Source organism: Perissodus microlepis, chromosome 23, assembly GCF_051167445.1.
Source record: "Perissodus microlepis isolate ML-2025 ecotype Zambia chromosome 23, ASM5116744v1, whole genome shotgun sequence".
NCBI lineage: Eukaryota > Metazoa > Chordata > Actinopteri > Cichliformes > Cichlidae > Perissodus > Perissodus microlepis.
In genome coordinates, this window is record NC_140482.1 from 27665984 (window position 1) to 27686596 (window position 20613).

Below are 20613 nucleotides of genomic sequence, written 5' to 3' on the forward strand. Positions count from 1 at the left end.
TATGGGTGAATGACTGAATGTAGTGTAAAGCGCTTTGGGGTCCTTAGGGACTGAGTAAAGCGCTATACAAATGCAGGCCATTTACCTTTTACCATGTATCGGATTCAGTACCACATACGAAAGTGACCCAGGTTGGATTTGAAAATATCGGATTTGTACTGTTCACACTGTCATACCATGATTGGATATGGGTTGCATAGGGTCAAAAAAGTCGGATTTGATGCGCTTTCGCATGCAGTGTGAACGTAGCCTTGAGGCTTGGGTGTGAAATGTATGGTTTTCAGGGTTTTTCTCATTTTTTATCTTTTTTTTTTTTTTTTTTTACGTTTTATCATTAACTCTGTTTCCCTGGGTCTTTTCCCATGTGTTATGAATAAATCTTCTTTTTTTTTGGTACCAGTACTGGTTTTATTTTGTTGTATTTATCCGCGACACCTTAAAGGCCGGTCTGTGAAAATATTGTAAATTTTTTTTTTTTTTTTTTCTGCCCATTCTGTTGGTTTTTGTTTTTTGCCCTTGTCCCTCTTCTCAGCTGTTTCTCTTTCCCTCTTTCTTTCTCCCCTTCTTTCCCCCAGTCAAGTCTGTCCCGTATTCAGCAAGTGAAAATAAAATAAACAATAAAAGGTGAATCAAATGGACCATTACGGCAAGGCTGGGATGGTCAATTTGGTAAAGTAAATCCGTTGGGCATCTTTCTTTGCCTTTAGACAATAATTCTGATGGCAAAAGAGCCAAACGGGACGGGCAGAGGGAAAAAAAAGAAAAGAAGAGGAAAAAAAAAAAAGAAAGGAAAAAGAGGAAAAAAAAAAAGAAAGGAAAAAGAGGAAAAAAAAAAAAAAGAAAAAAAAATATTGTCGGACATAAACCGGTCCGTGGTGCAAAAAAGGTTGGGGACCGCTGGTGTACAGGATTACTAATAAGCTACCATAACTGTACAGTTGCAGTTATTGCTAGACACATGGATCTCACCAGATACTTAATGCAAAGGTTCTTATACTCACAGACGGGGAATGTTGGATCATTTGTCGTTTTAGGCCATAGTGATACAGAATTATACAGAAAATTCTATGGTGTTCACATGAATGGGTGTAAAAGATGAATGAGGCAAGTTGTATAATGCACTTTGAGTGCTGACGTAGAGTAGAAAAGTGTTATATAAGAACTAGTCTATTTATCACATACTTTTCTCTGCAAATGTATTTCTTACGTTTTTTTGGGGGGGCGGGGGGACGCACTTTAATTAAGACCACATAAACTGTAAGTTACCCGTGCTACAATAAGATGGTTGAGGTAGCAGTCATGTGTTAGTGCTGACAAGTGTTAATGCCAAAAATTATGTAGAGCAAATGATCCACCAGGGACACATAGAGGACTTTTGCTGTGTGTGTTCTCATCACTTCAAATCTGGGACAGTCTCCTAAAAACCTGCCACATTCTTCACTTCCTTTTGCAATGCACACTTCAATTGACTCTGCACAGCTCTTTGAGTTAGCAGGAGCACCATATGTTGTCTGAGAGCACAAAGAGCATTTGATTCTTTTAATGGCGCCCCCATCTACTCTCTTCTCTGTTCCTTTCCCTTTTCCTCCAACTCTTCTTTCCTCACATCTTCACATAACCTCATCATTCTTTCCACCCTTCATTCTACTTGTATCATTTCTGTTTCCATCATCAATTCCTGCCCTGTCCTTCTAAACTCTGTTTCTCATGATTCCTGACTTGATTACAGGAAGTCTCCTACCACTGCAGCAGCAGGTGATACAGTATATAGGACACAGAATTATTCTGAGGTCTATGGATTTTATACTCTATAGATTTTCATATTTCCCAGGTATTAGCATACCTTTCATCTGATCCTGTCAGTTTGTGCGATGGCCGTGTGGACAACAGATGCACTTGTCTGAACGGTATAACACGAGGACGTGTAAGGATTCTACCTAGGTTGATGTATTCTGAAAGACCTGGTATTGTTTTGCTGACACTCACATCAAAGCCCCGCTGAGACAAGCTTTTATACAAACACAGCAATATGGAAGCACTTGCCCTGGAAGCTGTGCAGTGAGCTTCAAGGTTGAGTAACTTACTCAAGGGCACTAGATCAGCCAGTTTCAGCATGTACCCACAAAACTGCCGTGTAATCTAATTTGCACATTGCAAATGTCACCCTCTGAACCTCTGTGTGTATGGAATTGTTTGCACATTCTTGTGCAGACATCACGTGTAGATGAGCTCAAAGTTTTTAATTATTCTGATGTTGCTTTATTAAGTTGTGATATTTACATCACTATTCAAACGCCACAACTAGCTGGTGCATATAAAAACACATACCTATAGCAACAGTTTTTTGGTGGTTCTTGCTATTCATCTCATCAACTAACATCTGAGGTGACCAGCCAGTCAATGCCCATGCCTCCAGGAGAGAACAGTCTAAACTCAGCACCCCTCTGACTATGTTACTTCTTGCTCAGTGTCTGTAAAAATCACACCAAACGAACCTAAAATGAATTCAGTTTAGGGAAAAACCAATAAACATGTCTTTGTTATGTCTTATGCTAAAGCATCTATTAGACCTGGTGGTGCTGACAGATAAATCCCAACTTTCCTAGTATTTCCTAGTACTTTACTGCAGCACTAGTCATACACAAAGAATGTACTGATATTGTACGAAGTTGAGGTAAAATTATGCTAAAACACTTGCAATGAAAAAATGCACTTGCTACTGAGCCTGAGCCCCAGAGTCAGTTGCACCTGACCTGCATAAACCATGACAGATGAGGGTGATCCAGGAATTATCTACTGCAGTTGTTCTCACCACTGATGAATGAGCCCCCAGGGCTACGGAGACAGGAGAGGAGCTAATTATCCAATCACTAATGAAATTACTATAAAACATTTAACACCAGCACTTTAAATATGTGAATATGTAAATTGCTCAAATTACAAAATGAATGCAGCTAGAAAATAGAAACATATCTTTATTGGCATGCACATTGTTTTTTCCCCAACTTATTACAGTAAATGGTTTAATATACAGTACTGTGCAAAAGTCTTGAGTCTCCCCTCTTTTCTTTATATTTTTCTTCCAATGAGTCAGATGTTTTTTGTTATTTTTGAAAGTGGTCTTGAACGATAGTTCTCTAATCTTTCTGGAGATTTTTCTTTTGACTTTTTTGACTTCTGCTTTTTGGAAACAGAAAGAAAAGACCAATGTATCCCACATAATAACTGGACTGTGGTATGAGGTCTTATGGATCGATGAATCCCAAAAAGTTTTGGTTCAAATTATCATCAGTTTATACGGAGGTTGTAGGGGAAAAGTTATGACAGTGAGTGTCTACAGCCATCTATAAATCATTGCCATTGTAAAAGCATACATTAATACAAAAACATACAGTGGAATACTATTTGCATGGAATAATCTCACAGAGCCTGGACATCAACATTATTAAGGTAATGTGGGATCATCTTGACAGAGAACGTAACCAGAATCCAAAGAAGAGCGTTGAATGTCCTGAAGACCACTTTTAAAAAATGATTAAAAAAAAAAGCTTGCCTAAGACAGTTTGATAAATAAAGGTGGTCATACTAAATATTGACTGTCAGGCTTGATAATATTGTACAAATTCTATTTTTACCTTATGTACTCTATGTACTGTAAATTGCTTGACTTACAAAAATATAAAGAAATGAAGGGTGACTGCAGTACTGCAGGTTAATTGGCTATTTTAAGTGTCACAGTGCTTACCTAATTTGACAGTCACAGAAGCTCTTGCTCTGTCCATGCTAACAGGATAGTTACTCATGCATCTGAGGCATTGTTGCAGTGGTTATCGCTTCCAACATGGACCCTAGATTTCCTGTGTGAGGTGTCCCATTTTCTGCAAAAGCAGATGGTGAAAAGATCTTTTGATATTTGTATTGACATTAATACAGCAAGATTACATGAGTGGCACGGTTCGCTGAGGTAACAATGTGGTGCAATTTTCATGTCTATGAATGAGACACGGACATGAAAATTGCACATGCTTCTTTTCCTTATTCTGTCTAAATTGTATTTATATTGAAATTAAATCAAACACTCAAATACTAATGTCTGTTATCAACGGCGAACTCAACGTAGAAAGAGCTGGCAGACGCAAAAACAGTATCTTTAACCCACGCGCCATATTTGTCGAATGGCAAGGCGTTTCAGTTTAGAATGACCCTTGTAAAGTGCTTGGTGCTTTGTCAGTCACACTTATGTAGCTTGCTCTGATGTTTACATGATTCCCCTTTAAATCCATATCAACAAATGGGTGATATGCAGTTCACTGCTTGCAGATGAAGTGTTCTTTAGATGACTGGAAAACTGCAGTTTCTGCTTGTTTGATCAATAACACAAATGTAAACACTAAATCTTGCCCTCAGAAAAAAGCTGTCACTAACTGCAGGAACACACCTACTCACAGTGCACGCTCCCGTGCTCTGTAATAAGCACATGCTACACGGCAATCTGTCAGTCTCCGCCTGTCTATATTTGCCTGCGCTGGGTTTTGACCTCTCATGAAGCAAAAACACACACACCTACACGAGCAAACACAGACACACGCGTACAAAGATACAACCATCTGCTTCTGTAATGAGCATGGCTGAGTGCCGTCATTTGCAGTATCAATCTTCCAGGCTACATATGTCATGCAACGCCATACAGAGACAGGAGGCATGGGGGCGAGCTTTTATGATCGCCAAAGTGTGAATTAATTAGCACTATGTCTGGGGTTCTTATTCACTTCTCCCCAATATGTCACGCTCTATGATCTAACAAGGCCTCGAGCAGATAAAAAGCACAAGCTGGAGCAAAGTCGCTCTCTGACACATCCTTAAATTGTCCTCCAGTACATGAGCGGAGCCCGAAAAGGAGGCGCTGTGAAGGAAATGAGTTTCTTCTCTGACTTTTTTCTTTTTCTTTTTTTTTCCTCCATTCAATGACATGGAGATAAAAGCAAACAGAGCCCCGCATCTTTTGTAGTTTCTTGCACTAACAGCTTTGTGTTTGTTTTCCTTTTACCATTATCTAAAGATGATGATGATTATCACATCTAATAGCTCTGACAGGTTAAATGCTTTCAGATCCATCTGTATTTCACCTTCACTGATGTCGCAGTCACTTGTGAGTAATGGGGATTTAACTCTGTGTTTATCCAATAAAGCTTTGCCAATTATGTGTGCTCATAATTGCTTGTCTTTGGGAGAAAGATTTTTTGCTTTGATTTTGTGTGGTGTCAGTAATATGGGCATGCACACGCACACACACACAATGTGTGCAGAAAGAAATACTGCCGATGGGATCATCTGTTATTAAAGCTCAGACTCGTTGAAGCAGGGAAAAGATGTCTTCCAGAAACCAGCTCACTGCATGTTATGTGTCTGTAAATATTAGTCCTGGCACTGGCTATGGGTGCTGACTGTGTATGAGTTCTTGCATGAACAGCACTGTGTGTGACTTTTTTGTATTAATGAGTGTGGAGGCTGAGCAGTCATGTCAGAAATCACCTGGCAACTGTGCCTAGGAACACCATAAATTGCAGCGAAGAATTTTTTGTGCACAAAAAATATTCCAAATGTGCTAAAGGCAAGAATTACCTATGTGTTTGGTCTCATTTAGATAATTAGTAAGTCAAGGAAGGGAAGGCAACTCACATCTATTATTTATATAGTTAAAAGATTTATTTTCCTGAACTGAACAAATCCTAACACTCTGCACATCATCATCATAACACTCGGGTAGGATTAACACATCACAACTTTAAAGAAGAAATAATGCGGGACATTAAATTTATTACAAAGAAGGAGCAGGAATAATTAAAAAAAACATATCACCTGCAAAAGCACCACCCCTGAGAAATCGGACCCACCCTGTCTGAGTACAGACAGGGTTGGTCCAACTTGGGTTGGACTTTAATACATTTGATTTGTGTGATTTCCTTTTTCTCTGACCTTACTTTCTATGTATAAACTTAATCTTTTCAGAACCAAATCTCCCCCAAACATAACATATATCTATCTTATATTTACTCATAGTTATGATAAGGCACCATGTTGACTCTTTCTGGAAAAAAAGGGACTCCATGGTGTAGTCTATGTGCTACTCAGCCCACCCATTCCTTTACTTACCCACAATCAGATCTGTTGTGTGTGGCGTGCTGTCAGCCTTGGACTAGGACTGCAGACGCTTGCAGGCGCGGACTTTGACAGCTGCAGACACCACACACACCCGTGGTATCTGACATACTATTTCCCAGTCTGCTAGAAGGACGCACGAGTAGCTGATTACTACATTTGAATCAGTAGATGCAACAAATTAGGGTCTTTTTGCCTGAAAATACAATCAAAGTAATGTAAAATGGAACTCCCTCATAGTGATAGTTTAAAGAAATACTTAATTATAGCTATTGTTAATACACCAAAGAGCAACAGAAGGTACAGTTTGTTAATTTATTCTGGTATCCATAAGGACAAAAAGTTTCTCTTTCAGGCTTGTTCTTTAGAAAGTAATCGTAATTCAAGCTGAGGGCTTCTACTAGAATTATTTCTTTCCTTGTTACAAGAGTTTTTGTACCCTGCCTACCCTTCTCTGGCAAGTCTAATTACTCATTTTGTTATTTTTCTACAAACACACTTGAACCTTGAACACTGAGAGTTGATGAAAGCTCTCCTCTGGCACATAAGTGCGATTTCCTCTTGGCCTGGAGGCAGCAGACGGCTCATTGTCACAAGAGCAGCATAGCTGCCAGCTGAACCCCAGTTCAACTCGAGTCCACAGCTTGTTTGTTTTTTAATCCCTATGCTGTGTTGCCCTGAGTTGACTTCACCCCGGCTGTGATCACCATCTTACATTTTTTCACAATATCTTACTTTTTTTTTTTGTTTTTCTGAGTGGGAGAAAAAGCAGAGATATCATTACTGACAGAGGAAGGAAGGAGGCTTTCTGGAAGCATAGCAGCTAACCATAAGATTACATACTACACACTTTGAAAAAGACTTGATAAAAAAAAATCTCCATGTTAGCATTGCTCTTTTCCAATAAATGTTTGTTTTTTAAGACAATAAATCATGTCTCCCATTTCAGTCCCGGTTCTGTCAGAAATTATGAGGAAAATTCCTGCAGAATGACAACTAAAAGGATTCAGCGCTATAATTACACCGAGCACTCATTTCTCCCTCTGTGTCATCTTTGTGAAAGCTTGACATATGCCACTTCATCAGATGTACGGCATGCTGGCAAAACAGCTTGAATTTGCTGATGAAGCAAAGCTCTTCTGTCCATCAGTTTGGTTGAGACTGAAATATCTTAACAACTAGTGAATGGAATACCTTCATAGTTTTTGGTAACTAATCGAGATTTTCACCAGAGTTTTATTCATTTATTTAAGGAGCCTAGAAAGAAAGCAACTGGACTTCTTTAAGTTTTGCGAAAAAACCTGCTTTTTTTCCAAGCTATGACCTGGATGACCAACATATTCATTTTAGTGCTGTCAGTGTTAACCTCGTTAAAATGACGTTAATGCCATAACCGCATTAACGCAGCAAATCTCCATTAGCGAGTTGGCGTGGATCGCCCCGTGTGTGGGGCTTTACCGCACTAACGCGTTAACAAGCTAACTGCGCTAATGCGTTGACGCCATGCAGCCCCACATCAAGCCCCAAGTTTTGACCATAAGAGGCTTGTTGTCATCATCACGCTACATGCTCCGCTCCCTGTTGAAATGTTGAAATCACTAAAGTGTAACAAACTGCAGTGATCAAAAGGCCGTATCTTACCTGGCCTGCTTTTGCTATCAATGTTAGAGACAGTTCTGATTCTCCAGTAATTTCAATAACGTTCAATTTGTAATGTTAAACACACATAATGTCAGTGTACAGTGTCACATAAAAGTAGGCTGCCAGTTCCACAGCCAGCCGATGTTATGTAGGATTAAGCCCCATGGCACATTGGTAACTGAGGGTTGGTCACTGGTGGACAGCTAAGGATCTGTTGGCATAGTAATCCCTCTGAAAGTTTGTATTTACCACCTCGTTACATTTCTTTCACACTTTTCTCTCATCTTTATCGGCCTTAAAAGCTTGACTTAGGCTGCTTCACATCTCTAATGGGTGTTTTGCCTGTGGTCTCCAGATACCACACTGCTAGTCTCCTCCTGTTTGGACACCCCTTAAGTCTATCCTAACTGATCTTGTTAAAATTTGAGTCCAACCTTGTTCCTAAGAACATGCTCACATAAGGATTTTTCAGTTTGGAGTTGTGGTGGTTACATGTGCTGAACACATTCTCCCAACCTGGATTATTTTTTTCTTTGTGGCAGAAAATGTCTTCCTAACTAGAGAATAGAATATTATACGTCCTCAGGCGAGCTCAGTGAGTACCAGCAGGAGAGGAGACATTTACCTATGTGGAATTATTTTAGAGTGCCACTTTATCACTTTAGAAGCTACGCATGTATACAATAATGTTTGTTTATCCACTTGAGCACAGTTTGAATAGAGAAACTGAGCATCACTCCTTCTACTGTACTTTAACATGCTGCATGTATTCATGTGCTGCTGTTACATAACTTAACTACATAGTTTATGGTTTATTCATGAGGCCTATTTTAGCCCAGAGAACTGGGCGTCCTGAATCAGAGGAAAATCTCTCCATCTCTCCACATGCCCCGGGGGGAAAACAGGCAGGCAGGCGAGTAAGATTGTAGACTTGGGCAGAATTACCACTTCACTGAATGAGAAAGAGAAAATGATATTTGTCACCTGCTCTGCCTCTTCCCTCCGCCCATCTGACCATCATTGTTTTATTTTCCCACCAGCCTCATCTGTGTATGTGTGCCTGTGGGGACGTGTGCATGTATAACCGCGTCAGAGGCAACGCTGCAACTCTGGATGTCTGCATGCATGTATTTATGTAGCCCGACAAATGATGCTACCAATCTGGACAGGACAGGAGTTGGCTGAGAGGATGTGTCGGCTGTGCATCATTGAGGATTCACCAGCTTCTCCTGTGTATATGTGAGAGAGAGGGGGAAAGAAATGTACGTAGCATGTCACAGCAGAGCCCTCTGCTGTTTGAAGCATCAGTCTCAACTCATCACGTCCTCTGTTCTGGTTTCAAACGTTTGCTGTACAAGAATCTGCATATAAACGTCTCTTTCACTGCAATTTTCAATCTGTCTTATTTTCAAAAACCTATATTACCTGGATCTTTCTGAAGGTTACATTTGTAAATATAGGGTGAAAGTGACAGTGTTTCATGTTGCACTCTTTATCTACAGCAGAATTCTGAAATGTTCTAATGATGTTAATCATGCTTTTCAATGTAGCCTCACAGCAAGGAGGTTGCTAGCTTTGAATCATGCCAGCTGGTGGCCTTCTGTGTGGAGTTTGCATGTTCTTCCCATGCTCGTGTGGGTTCTCTCCACGTGCTTCAGCTTTGCCTCATTCATGGGTTATGTCCACTTTAGAACTGGTTATTCTAAATTGGCCGTAGGTGTGAATGTGAGCTTGGATGATTGTCTGTCTCTCTGTGTTGACTCTGCAGTAGACTGGTGACCTGTACACGTGCCAAATCATAAATGTGGATCCATCCACTGTGGTGACCCTGTAAGAATAAGCAGCTGAAAGATGCTTGGCTGTAGGCACGAATGTGGGCAAACAGCTTGTTCACTGGCTCAAATACCCACTCCTCGTTGCTACTGAATAAAGTAGTATAGACACAGACAGAGACTTGGACTGACCTGGTGCTCATCGGGCTGCACTAGTGTCAGTCCAAAACAGGGAAAAAAATCACCAAAAAAAACACCAGTTTTGTAAAAATTAAGACAGTGATCATACCTGTGGATGAAGAGAATTATAGGCAGCATGCATAGAAAAATGTAAAAAATAATATCTATATCCTAAAATGGAAAAATCAATTAACCAAAAAATACAAACACACTAATATTTAAAAACATGGGATTTGTGTGCATCACTACACAGCTTGTGAATTATTTGTTATTTTGCTGCGTGACGTACACGTGTAATAATTAGTGAGTATCTCCCTTGTTATCCCTTACATAGACTACATGCTTGAATATTTTTTTTTTGTAGCTGTTCATATGAGATCACAACAGAAAAGACAGGAGTCCTTATTCAACAAAAAGATCACGCCGAATTGAGAAGGAAGAGATTCAAGAGAAATATAAAAACACAGTAATTGTGAGTTTATCTAAAAAGAACAGGAAGTTGCACCTGCGGCATGTAATATATTTATACACAGAGATCATTTTGGCAAAGGTCAACTGTGTGGCTGATATTTTTCATAATGTCAGCATATTAAAAATGTATGTAACAACATGTTCCAGCCAAACAAATGTTAAAGTGACATTTCAGATCGGTATCCTGTGTTTATCTGTTTGTTTGTGTAGTATAGCTCATATTGACTCACATGGACGGATCCATAGAAGGGTCAGGATTTCAGATTTATCTCTGGTATTTTATGGATTTATGTTTTATTGCTACATTATCCAAGAAAGCAAAGCTGATATGGTGAAACAAGTAGGTGGTTGTCCCCTGGAATCAAACTAATGCGTGGTGCAAGATGCAGGAAATGTGTTTCAAATGTTTTCTTTTTTTTCCTATTTTCCACCAGACCCCACTGTTAATGAATCTTTTCAAGTTACGCATCCATTATTGAAAATAGCCAGACACATGTGGAACATGTGTACCCCATTAGTGCCCCGCTGAGCTAATAAAGGCCCCAGTTTTTTGTTTTTTTGCTTTTAACTAAAAATCCATTTTTATAATATCTGAAGATATTGTGAAAATGTATCTCACTCCAATTAGTATTCTTGGTCGTCTAACAAATAACTTGTTCTCATCTCAAGATATCAACGTTGCCATTTTGTCAGAAGCTGCAGGCGTCACTGAGATAAACACTTCAAACATGTGATAAACACTGTCCTTTGGTGTGGGTGCTTTTATTCACCAACTAAGGCAATTTTGGACATGAGAAGAGCTGATGTTAGGCTTTAAAAACAACTTTATGAAATGGCTGTGGTTCGGGTTAAAGTATATTTCAGCATTGTCATGACCACTGTTGAGTTAAACACGTTCCAATAAATGACTATATAAATTTTTCTAAATTCAATAATCACATAAAATTACTAATCAAACAGCTATATTGCCAGTTATTGGGAAAAAATGATCAAACGTCCTTTTCCTGCACAGAGTGAGTGGATATAATTACCTGAGGCGCTCTACCCACTGAATTAATTTGATAATTACTGAGAAGTGAGTACCTGCATACACCTGCTTAGAAACCATGCTCTGTCTTGCACGTGTACTACTAATGCTACTTTTTGGTGCTGTTGTACTTGAAAAACCTGAGGTTTACTTGAGGGCTCACTCAGATCTCGAAGGTCACTTTGGGTCATGTGTCCAGTTAACTGTCAGTAAGAACTGGCTTTGGTCAGTTAAAAAGCTTTTCTTTCTTCTATCTTGGGTAAATAGAGATTGTGACGGCAAGCGAGGCGTGTTTCATCCGCCAAACGCTACTTAGGAGGATGCGGTTGATTTCATTAAAATCTCAAAGGTCAGGTCAGGAAAGGAAATGAAGGGAAGATGATAGAAAAAGAGGTGAAAAAAGGGAACGTGAGAAGAGATGCTCAGACTAGTTTGTTCAATCTTCCACTCCAGTCGAGCTGTCAGCTTTCTTTAGCTTGTCTTTTGCTTTCTGTTATGTTACAGCCTCTTTTCTGCCCTTCTTCCTCCATCATTATCTCTTGCCATCTTTCTCTCCCCTTTCCCTTTCTCTCTCTCGCCTTAGAAAGAGACCATCCAGAAATAAGGCCATAAATAAGAAATCAACGGCCTTTTCTGTCCCACCACATTACAGGCTTTTGATGTATGCTTTCTGCAGTAGTATTACTCACCAGCTTCAAATCAATGCTCTAATCTTTCCCTCTGCCAGATTGATTTCAGTGGCAGTGACAACAGCACAGAGAGGTGCAGTACACTGTAAGCCATTTTCAAAATGCTAGCAAATGAGTTAGATGCCAGAGATCACATAGGCAAAAACGCATTATGTAGAGAAGGGAGACAAATAAATGGGAAAGCCCTTAACCACTACAATGAGAATGCCTCTGTTCCTGTTACTTTTACTGGCATGCTTTGGGTCCACTTGTCTTTTTAGAGGAAGGGATCACTATAAAACAACTGAAATTCATTTTGAGTGACCACCTTCTCCTAAGATGAAACATTTTTATCCTTATGATAGTGATCACCTCCAGGATGGCACTGCCCCCATCCATAAGGCAGCGAGGGGTCGTTACTTGTTTGAAGATTATGTAAATCGAATGCAGTGGCTTCTAGATATAAACTAGTCTAAACATGTATGGAAGATTTTGGACCAGCGTTTTAGACTGTTCTCCACCTTCATTGTTGTGATGGCAACTGCGTAATCACTGTTTGTTAATGTGTGGATAATAAATCCACGTCCTTGAAGCTGCTGGGGAAAATCAGCAGACTACTTCAGCAGCGTAATCAGTTGACTTTAAAAGAGGAAATATCTCTAAGAAGAGTTGTTCCATTCCTTCAGTGGAGATCCAGAGACTTACAGAGTCAATGTCAGGGAAGCTTTTCTGGTAATTGCCCAACATCTAATCGAGACACTTAGTGTCGTTTTTTTATTTAATTTGTCGTATTTTCTGTATGTGTATTTCCAGTTTAGTTTATCAGAACCACAGTTTAAAATGGTTTAAATCCGAGTTGTGTAAAAACAAATACAAAGATATTAAGTTATGCATTTTTAGCTGCCTGCTAAGTGTTGAGTGAAGGACGCTTTGCAAGCTTATTTCGTCAGCAGCGTGATGTCGACTTTTGTTGCTCAAAACTAAGTGAAAGTTAATGTGTATTTGTGTGACCTGAGACTGAGAAGCAAGACTCGCAACATTTATTTACTTATTTTAATACATTGATCATGAATAACATGAAGAATTAAGTGTGTTTTTGTCCACGTTACAGGAGAAAAGACTTGCCTCCACTATGTAATCTTTTGTCTGTATTCAATTAAAATCAGTGGTTTTTATTTTTTACAGTGATACCTTTCAGCCATTCATTTTTACAGGAAGACTCAAAAAATAGACTTATCTGAAAATTTGAAATCATCCGTTTTAAATAAAGTGAAAAACATATTAGCTTACATTATAAGCATGAGAGATGCTCATGTGAGCTTGTGGTCCACTATCACCTCTACATGATTTGGGTTTTTCCAACAATTCCATTAAGATGGCAAACATTCAGATGAAAGTCAAATACTGATGTTAACAAGTTACACAAGGGATGTGTGAATGCGAGAGCTGTAGTTTCTGGCAGTCTGCCCTTCCTCCTCAATCCAGTCTTAGCCAAGCTGACCTCCAACACATTCAACCTGTGAGGGCCCGGAGAGGGCGTGTTCACACTTGCATGAGTGATGTGTGCCTCTGAGCGGATGAACCTGGTAGTGAGGTTATCATCCAAGAGTCTGCTCAACTGGAGTCAGACTTGAGGCTCACTGGCCAGAAATGAAACAGGTCAACTGGAACACACAGACACACACACAAACAGGGAGAGAGAGACGTATTGCATACTGACCTTTACTTATCTATTCTTTTTCTACATTTTACAAGCGGCAACTTTATTTTCAAAGCACATTTCAGGCAATAATATATATTTATCACACACACACACACACACACACACACATATATGTATACATATATATGTGTGTGTAAATTTAAGCTGAAATTTCCACTCTCTTGATTCGTGACAATTGATATTGCATAGATAATGTAGCTTTTGCGTGTATTTTCCATTCATGCAAAAGTTGAGAAGCAGTAAGTTTACTCTCGAGCTACTAGAGACTTTCGATTTTCTCTCGTATCATATATAAACGCTACAACCGTGAGGATAAACTGATTTCCTTTGGTTCTATTTGTGGTTGTGCTGTTTTGGACATTACCCAAAGTTCATGACAACAGTACATTGCAGGGTGAAATCAGAAATGTAGCCTCCCTGTCCCCATGCCAGGAGACTATTTTACGATTACTGTGTCTTGATGTCTTTTCCAAAAATATCACAAACAGGAGTGGAGATAAGATGGATGCTTAGCAAAGACTGCCGCCTTTGCGCTGCGAGTTCTTCATACTCCTGAAGCATCTCCGGTCATAAGCTCTCTCTAAGTCAAAAATATACATTTAGACTGGTTTGATAAACTCCCGACACTAAAAGTGTGCATACATTCGTGTTTTGCTGGCATTACTAAGTACCAGCCGCTACCAGTTTGGGCCATCTGTTGATTTCAGAAGGATCTGTCATTGTATTCTGCTCAAAAATTGGAAACAAGAAAACTTTGCAGCTTTTACTCACAAATAACTCTGGGAAAAAAAACAAATGAATCATTTTCAGTTTTTTTCTGTTAAAACTTTTTAGATCTTCACTGGTGCTTAATGCCTCCAAGAATTAGTCATATGCAGTCTTGTGCACACAAATGCTTTTGACTTTTCTGCTCTTACATGACATCAACTAGACTTGCAAAGCAAATATATTTTGTATTGGCAGTGCAGGTGGTTACTGAGTTTTTGCCACTTCAGTTTTTCCCATACTAGAGATGCTCAGCTGGCTTTGCAAGATTACCCACTTGAAGTCTTTGACATGTTTCTGATCATTTCTGAACTTTTTCTTTCTTTCTTTTTTTGCTGTTGTTGCATTATTAACTTGCTAAACGAGGCTTTATTCTGTGAAGTTTTTGAAATGAATGCTAAGTTAGGTGGTGCAGGTCAAAGTTTCACCTACATGAATGCACGCAACACTTCTCCAAGGATCACAGAGCCTTATAAAGGTGCCATTAAAAGATGATAATCAATGATACTGAGTCCATCTGTTTTGGCTGAGAGACATAAAATAATCTACAGTAAGATTCTGGTTCTAATTTGAAATTCTTTAATAATATGGTCATCAAACATCCACGATGTGATTCCACCTGGAAAGGTAGCACTCCATGCCGTCCACTCACTTATTTTTTTTGTTACATCTCTCCAGTAAACACAGAAAAATTAAAGCAGGTTTGAAAAAGGTTGGTGCCTTTTTTAGTTTTCGATCGAAAAGAAAGGTGAAAAAAAGAGGAACAGACCGCGTTCTCTATCTGGCATCTTAATGTGCGAATGAACATGGCTCAGATTAAATCTTTCTTGTGATGTCTTTGGCTGATAAAAGTGATTCTAGTTACAACGTGTCACTGTGAAATACAAAATAGGATGTACTTGGGTTTACTTTCTGTGGGAAGAATATAGTCTAGGTGGAGAGTAAGAGTCGATATATCCATAATCACAGCTGTGATGTTATACCAAGTAATTGGTTAGCTCACTGTGATGTTATACACCCAATAAAAAACAAGTGGAAGCCATGCCAAGTCCTCTACCTGTGAAGAGAGTGGCTGAATCAGTGGCAGTGATCTGTTTGCATCAAGATGACAGACACTTCAGTGTGAGAGCAGAGCCAGACAGACACTCTCTGTAATTTGGATGATGCTTCTCAGTATGGGGTGCCAGAACAAGCGGGAATCTCCATAAATGCTTGCTCACATTGCAGCCAGAGGTGTCCCAATTATTTATTTTCCCTCACAAGACAGCTGTTATCTAATCAGTATGAAAAGCAAAATGTTGCATAGAGTGTCAGATTTTTAATTTACAATCTGGACCACCAAGTTATTGGGTGCAGAATCAGATCTGTGGCTGGCAATAGCTTAAAGGACAAGACATGATCTGACTCATTTAAATTTTACATCCTCCTCAGCACCAATTACATTCTACACACATAACCGAAAGGTGTTAAAAATCTGATGTTAAAATGTTGGTGTGAAAGTGAAGGTGATTCATTTCTTTCATTTAAGCTTCATTGTTTTTGATTTTGTGTTGTTGCTGAATGTGGATTATACTCTTAAAGGCACTGAAAGAGCAAAAACATGTTGCAATTTTCCAGCTGGATAGGACTATGATGTATACCAAATCCTAGAAGAAGAAAGCAACCAACCTGAAAAGAGGTTGCCTTTTTTGAATGTTATCAGTAACATACATTCCACCAGAAGGTGACTTACTGCTAAGTTGCTGTGAACACATTCAGTGGTGGCTGTTGAAAAGTGTTTCTAGGTTTAAGTGCCAACAGAAGCAGACAGTAAGAGTTAGAAGAGATAGTCAACTGGATCAATGGAAGTTAACATTGAACTGTAACAGTTAAAAGTTTGCAATACATGCAATACATTATTTGGGCTCTATTGTATGGAAGCCCATTTCCGCCACTAAAAAAAAAAAAAAAAAAAAGTATCCATAAATTTGAACTTATTAACTCAAAATTTCAAGAAAAGTACCTTGAAATTTTGACTTACTTTTCTCGAAACTTCGAGTTAGCTCTGCCAATCAGTAATCTACATGAATGACGTCATTTCCTTGTTACCCGGAAGCTGAAGCCCTCAGCTACAAATGCTACAGCTAAGCTACCAGTATTACAGCCATGAATGCACAAATTGCACAAATTGCTGAGTATTTTCAGCGTGGCTTCACAAATGATGAAATCTTTGTGTTATTAGCTGAATCACATGGCATTACTATCAGCCAGCGTACTCTCGAAAGCGCCAATTTGTTGTGATCCAGTTTTAAATGCACATTCCTCTGCACCATATCCTTCTGGGTAACAAGAAAATGATATCATTCACGTAGATTACTGACTAGCAGAGCTAACTCGAAATTTCGAGAAAGAGAACTCGAAATTTCGAGTTATGGATACTTTTTTTTTTTTTTTAGTGGCGGAAACGGGCTTCCATACTATTTAGCTGAGTTTGCTAGCTTACAATAACATTTGGAAACCAAATTTTTTACATAGGTTTTCACATAACCATTAGATGGCTACATTATCTGTGCCACTCTGTGTTCATCAGTGATTATAAGTAGATAATAATAGCCCCTTAAGCTGCTCAAACGTAGAGGAGGTGCCTATTAGCAATATGCATGGGACTGATACAAAGTGACAAGTCATTAAGTGAGCTTTTTTTTGGTGATGACAATCACAAGGACTTCAGCCAACCAACCACCCGTTCCAAATCTGTAATCTCTCATTTAAAATTCATTTGACAAGAGAACTTTGACAGGAAAACATGAAGTAAAGAAAAACCCAATCAACTGGCAATCATAATCTGACAGAAGAATTACTAAAGGTGTAAAGGTGTAGCACACATGTAAGCCTTATGACTGGCACAGTAGAAAGCCTAGCTGGCCCACTGCTGTTTTAGTTCTATTTTGGTTTTTTTTGTTTGTTTTGTTTTGGGGTTTTTTTAATTGAGAAAATTATCCACCTATGCTTATTACGGATGCTGGTGTCATGTCTGAATGCGGGAATGGCAGGAAAAAAGAAAGCGGAGCTAACTTACTAAACCATTCGTTTGGCTGTGTTTCCACAGATGACTGCAGAAGCAATTCTCCGTCTGGTCAATGATCCCGTGCTGCCATTTTACCCTCTAGACATCGCCCTGGATGTTCAAAACAAGCTCAAAGGTAACACTGATGATCATACGTTTTCAACTGTGGTGATGATAAAATACAGTCTAGTGGTATGTGCATGGAGAGAATGATGAGGCTAGGTGTACTATATACTGACTGACTTCCACTAAAAAGCACACAAACAAAGGTAGCAAAAAAGTGTGGCACATTGTGAAGATGAAGAGTTTCGTATTTCTTTCAGTTGTTATGGAGAACAAAACAGTCAAAGAAGAAAAGTGGGCATAAGCAAGATAATATCATAATATGACTTTATATTTGTCTGCTAGATGAGTAAAAAGATTTGCTTCTTTATATCCACATATAGTAGTGTGCAAAGTAAAAAGGAAAAATAACAATAAAAAGAGTTGTGGTTTTTATTTTAAAAAGAGACTAATTATTTGGCATAAGATGATCATTCAGGTTGAAAACAAGTAGCAGTTATGTCTGAGTATCTACCGCTTTAGACAGACATAACAATGAGTTAGGAATAATAAGAATCTGAGTTCAATAACTGTATTTCTTTCTTCTGAATCCAAGGTAGCTAATATTTAAGCAAAAGGCTCTGTAGTCTGCTTTTCAGCTCTTTATGTCAAAATTGTGCAGTTGCTGTCTGTGTGTTTAGCTAACAAGCCAAAGACCAGTTCATACAATGTGTTGAGACCCACAGGCCTGCAGCGGTGCAGCTGTAAAAGATAGCCTACTTAAAACATTTTGTTTTATGTATCTGTGGGAGTGTTCATGTTGGTTGTTGGGGAGTGTAAATTAGGAAATGATGCATAAGGTGACTGGCTGGTCTGTGGAAATGAGTTATGCATCTGCACAGAAGTCCATGACAGCAGCTACTACACACACACACACACACACACACACACCGCAGAGCTTTCTGTAGTTCACACAGTGCAGGCTGAAATATCACCATTCAAACTGCAAAAATGCAGAACCCCTTTGTCAGGATGCTCATTGAAACAATGCATTAAGTAACTTTTGCCCAAATGTTGACCAGGACAAGGACAGACTAAGAGTCAGATTCACTAAGTGGCAGATTTACCTGAGACCACAATCTCAAAAATGCACTGATGAGAGTGGTTCTGTGGGTGATCTACTAACAATGCATTAAATTCTAACACAGCCAGCCAGTAAAGAGTAGCAAAAATTCGCTACCAGACCCAAAGAATGAGCGAGTAATGTACCTACCAAAATAATACAGGTTTAGTTATAGGTTTCTCTGGATAAATGTGATAAACCTGAAATAAGTGTGTAACATTTGAGCTGCATGATGTGCAGACAAACTTGAAACATTATTTAGAATGAGATCCTCACCCATGTAAATATGTATGAAGTTACCCTTACTCTGCCATGTATGTAAATCCATGCATTGCTTTTGTTTTCCTCTATGAGGCAGCATGTATTTATGAAAGACAATATTATATATCGATTTAACACATCATGAATTTCTGCAAGTTGACAGACATTTCAGTGTTATATATAAGATATCCAGGGTTAAAAAAAAAAGCTAAAGTCACACTGCATGTGCATTTAAAACATTGGACTCAGTAAAGAGTTACATGACAGATCCAAAGCTTTGGCAACACTCTCAGAGCACCGAGCCATCCACCCACACCAGTTACATGCTTTTCCTGACAACATCCTCCCCTGGCATTTCAAATAAATCCACAGTCCTAGCAGCAACTATCACAGTCACTTCAGGCGCAAAAAAAGACATGCTTTTTACTGCACTGACTTCAGTGCAATTTGCAACAAATTGCCTGCAGCACACCTTAGTAAATCAGATTTGTAGGTTTCATTTAAATATGCTCTTCCCAAAAGTTTTGAGCTATCAGAGGGAAACTCCTAGAAATACACAATAAGGATACGAAAACTCTGTCCACACCTTTCTATAGCTTTTTAAGTACATAATACAAATTTGGCCCCATATTGCAACCATTGAAAAAGATATCAACAGTGATGTGGCTACCAGAGAACATATGTGTTAATATATTTCAGTGACCAATTACTTAATTACTGTTAAAATGACTCTCAAAAAGATTTTCAGATTTTTTAAAAGGAAAAAAAAATCTACAAAGTTAACTTAAACACAATTAGTAAAAAGGATATCATAAGGATGCACAACAATTTCAACATGCAACAAAAGAGTTGCAGAATGTTTCTCCATGCAGGCACATACACATGGACATGCAGAATAAGCACTGTTTCAGCTGATTAAACCAAAGTCTTTCTCTCATGATTACACAACATACTGACTTTGATTATTTTAATTTGTAAATCCAGTAAAGTGTCAAATGTAATCCCTCTCAGACTTTTACATCAGCCCTGAGAAAACTAAGTCTTCTTGAGTTGTCCTCTTGTTGTAACTCCCATCTTTTTCTGCACCCTCTCATTCTTCTGTTCTTACTGTTCTTGGTATATATCCTAGTATCGAAATGGTGGTCTTGAATCTGTGTGTGTGTGTGTGTGTGTGTGTGTGTGTGTGTGTGTGTGTGTGTGTGTGTGTGTGTGTGTGTAGAAACTGAAAAGAAATTGGAAATCTGTAATGGATGTAAACACCAGATTCATAACAGTCCAGTATGGCTGTAATGCCTTGGCTAATGGACTGTAGTAAACCACTGAGGTGTTTCATACAGATTCCACATTCACTTTGAGAGATCATTTGCAGTAAAGCAGGTTTTTTTTTCCTTGAAATCTCTGGTCATTTTTTACTTTAATTTATTAAACTTCATTTCCTGTGGATCGTCAGGTTAATATCTGTTCTGTGCATGCAGCCGATCCTCTGTTATTCCAAAAAAATCAATTTCATTCACTAAGCAATCTAATTATAAGATATAATTAACATTAAGAATGGATATTTTGGATTATACTGAATAAATGTTGTGTGGAATCTGGCTAGAGCGAGCAGGTATCTTGTACTGTAGGTCAAGTTAATAATCTATCAATTCGAAGCTAAATTAATTGACTAAATTAAATGGCCCTGTTGTATGACTTGCATAAACACACTTGCATTTATAAAACCTAAAAAATGTGT

General features: G+C 38.7%; 1 protein-coding gene across 11 annotated transcripts in view; it reads left to right on the forward strand.

The window, feature by feature from the left end:
* naaladl2 (N-acetylated alpha-linked acidic dipeptidase like 2) overlaps positions 1–20613 on the forward strand; it is a 460659-nt gene that overhangs the window by 407276 nt on the left and 32770 nt on the right. For all 11 annotated transcript variants that reach the window (XM_084921762.1, XM_084921764.1, XM_084921763.1 and 8 more), the window contains one exon: positions 17495–17588. In XM_084921762.1, the coding sequence (XP_084777888.1) occupies positions 17495–17588 (94 nt within the window). The remainder of the gene's footprint in view (positions 1–17494; positions 17589–20613) is intronic.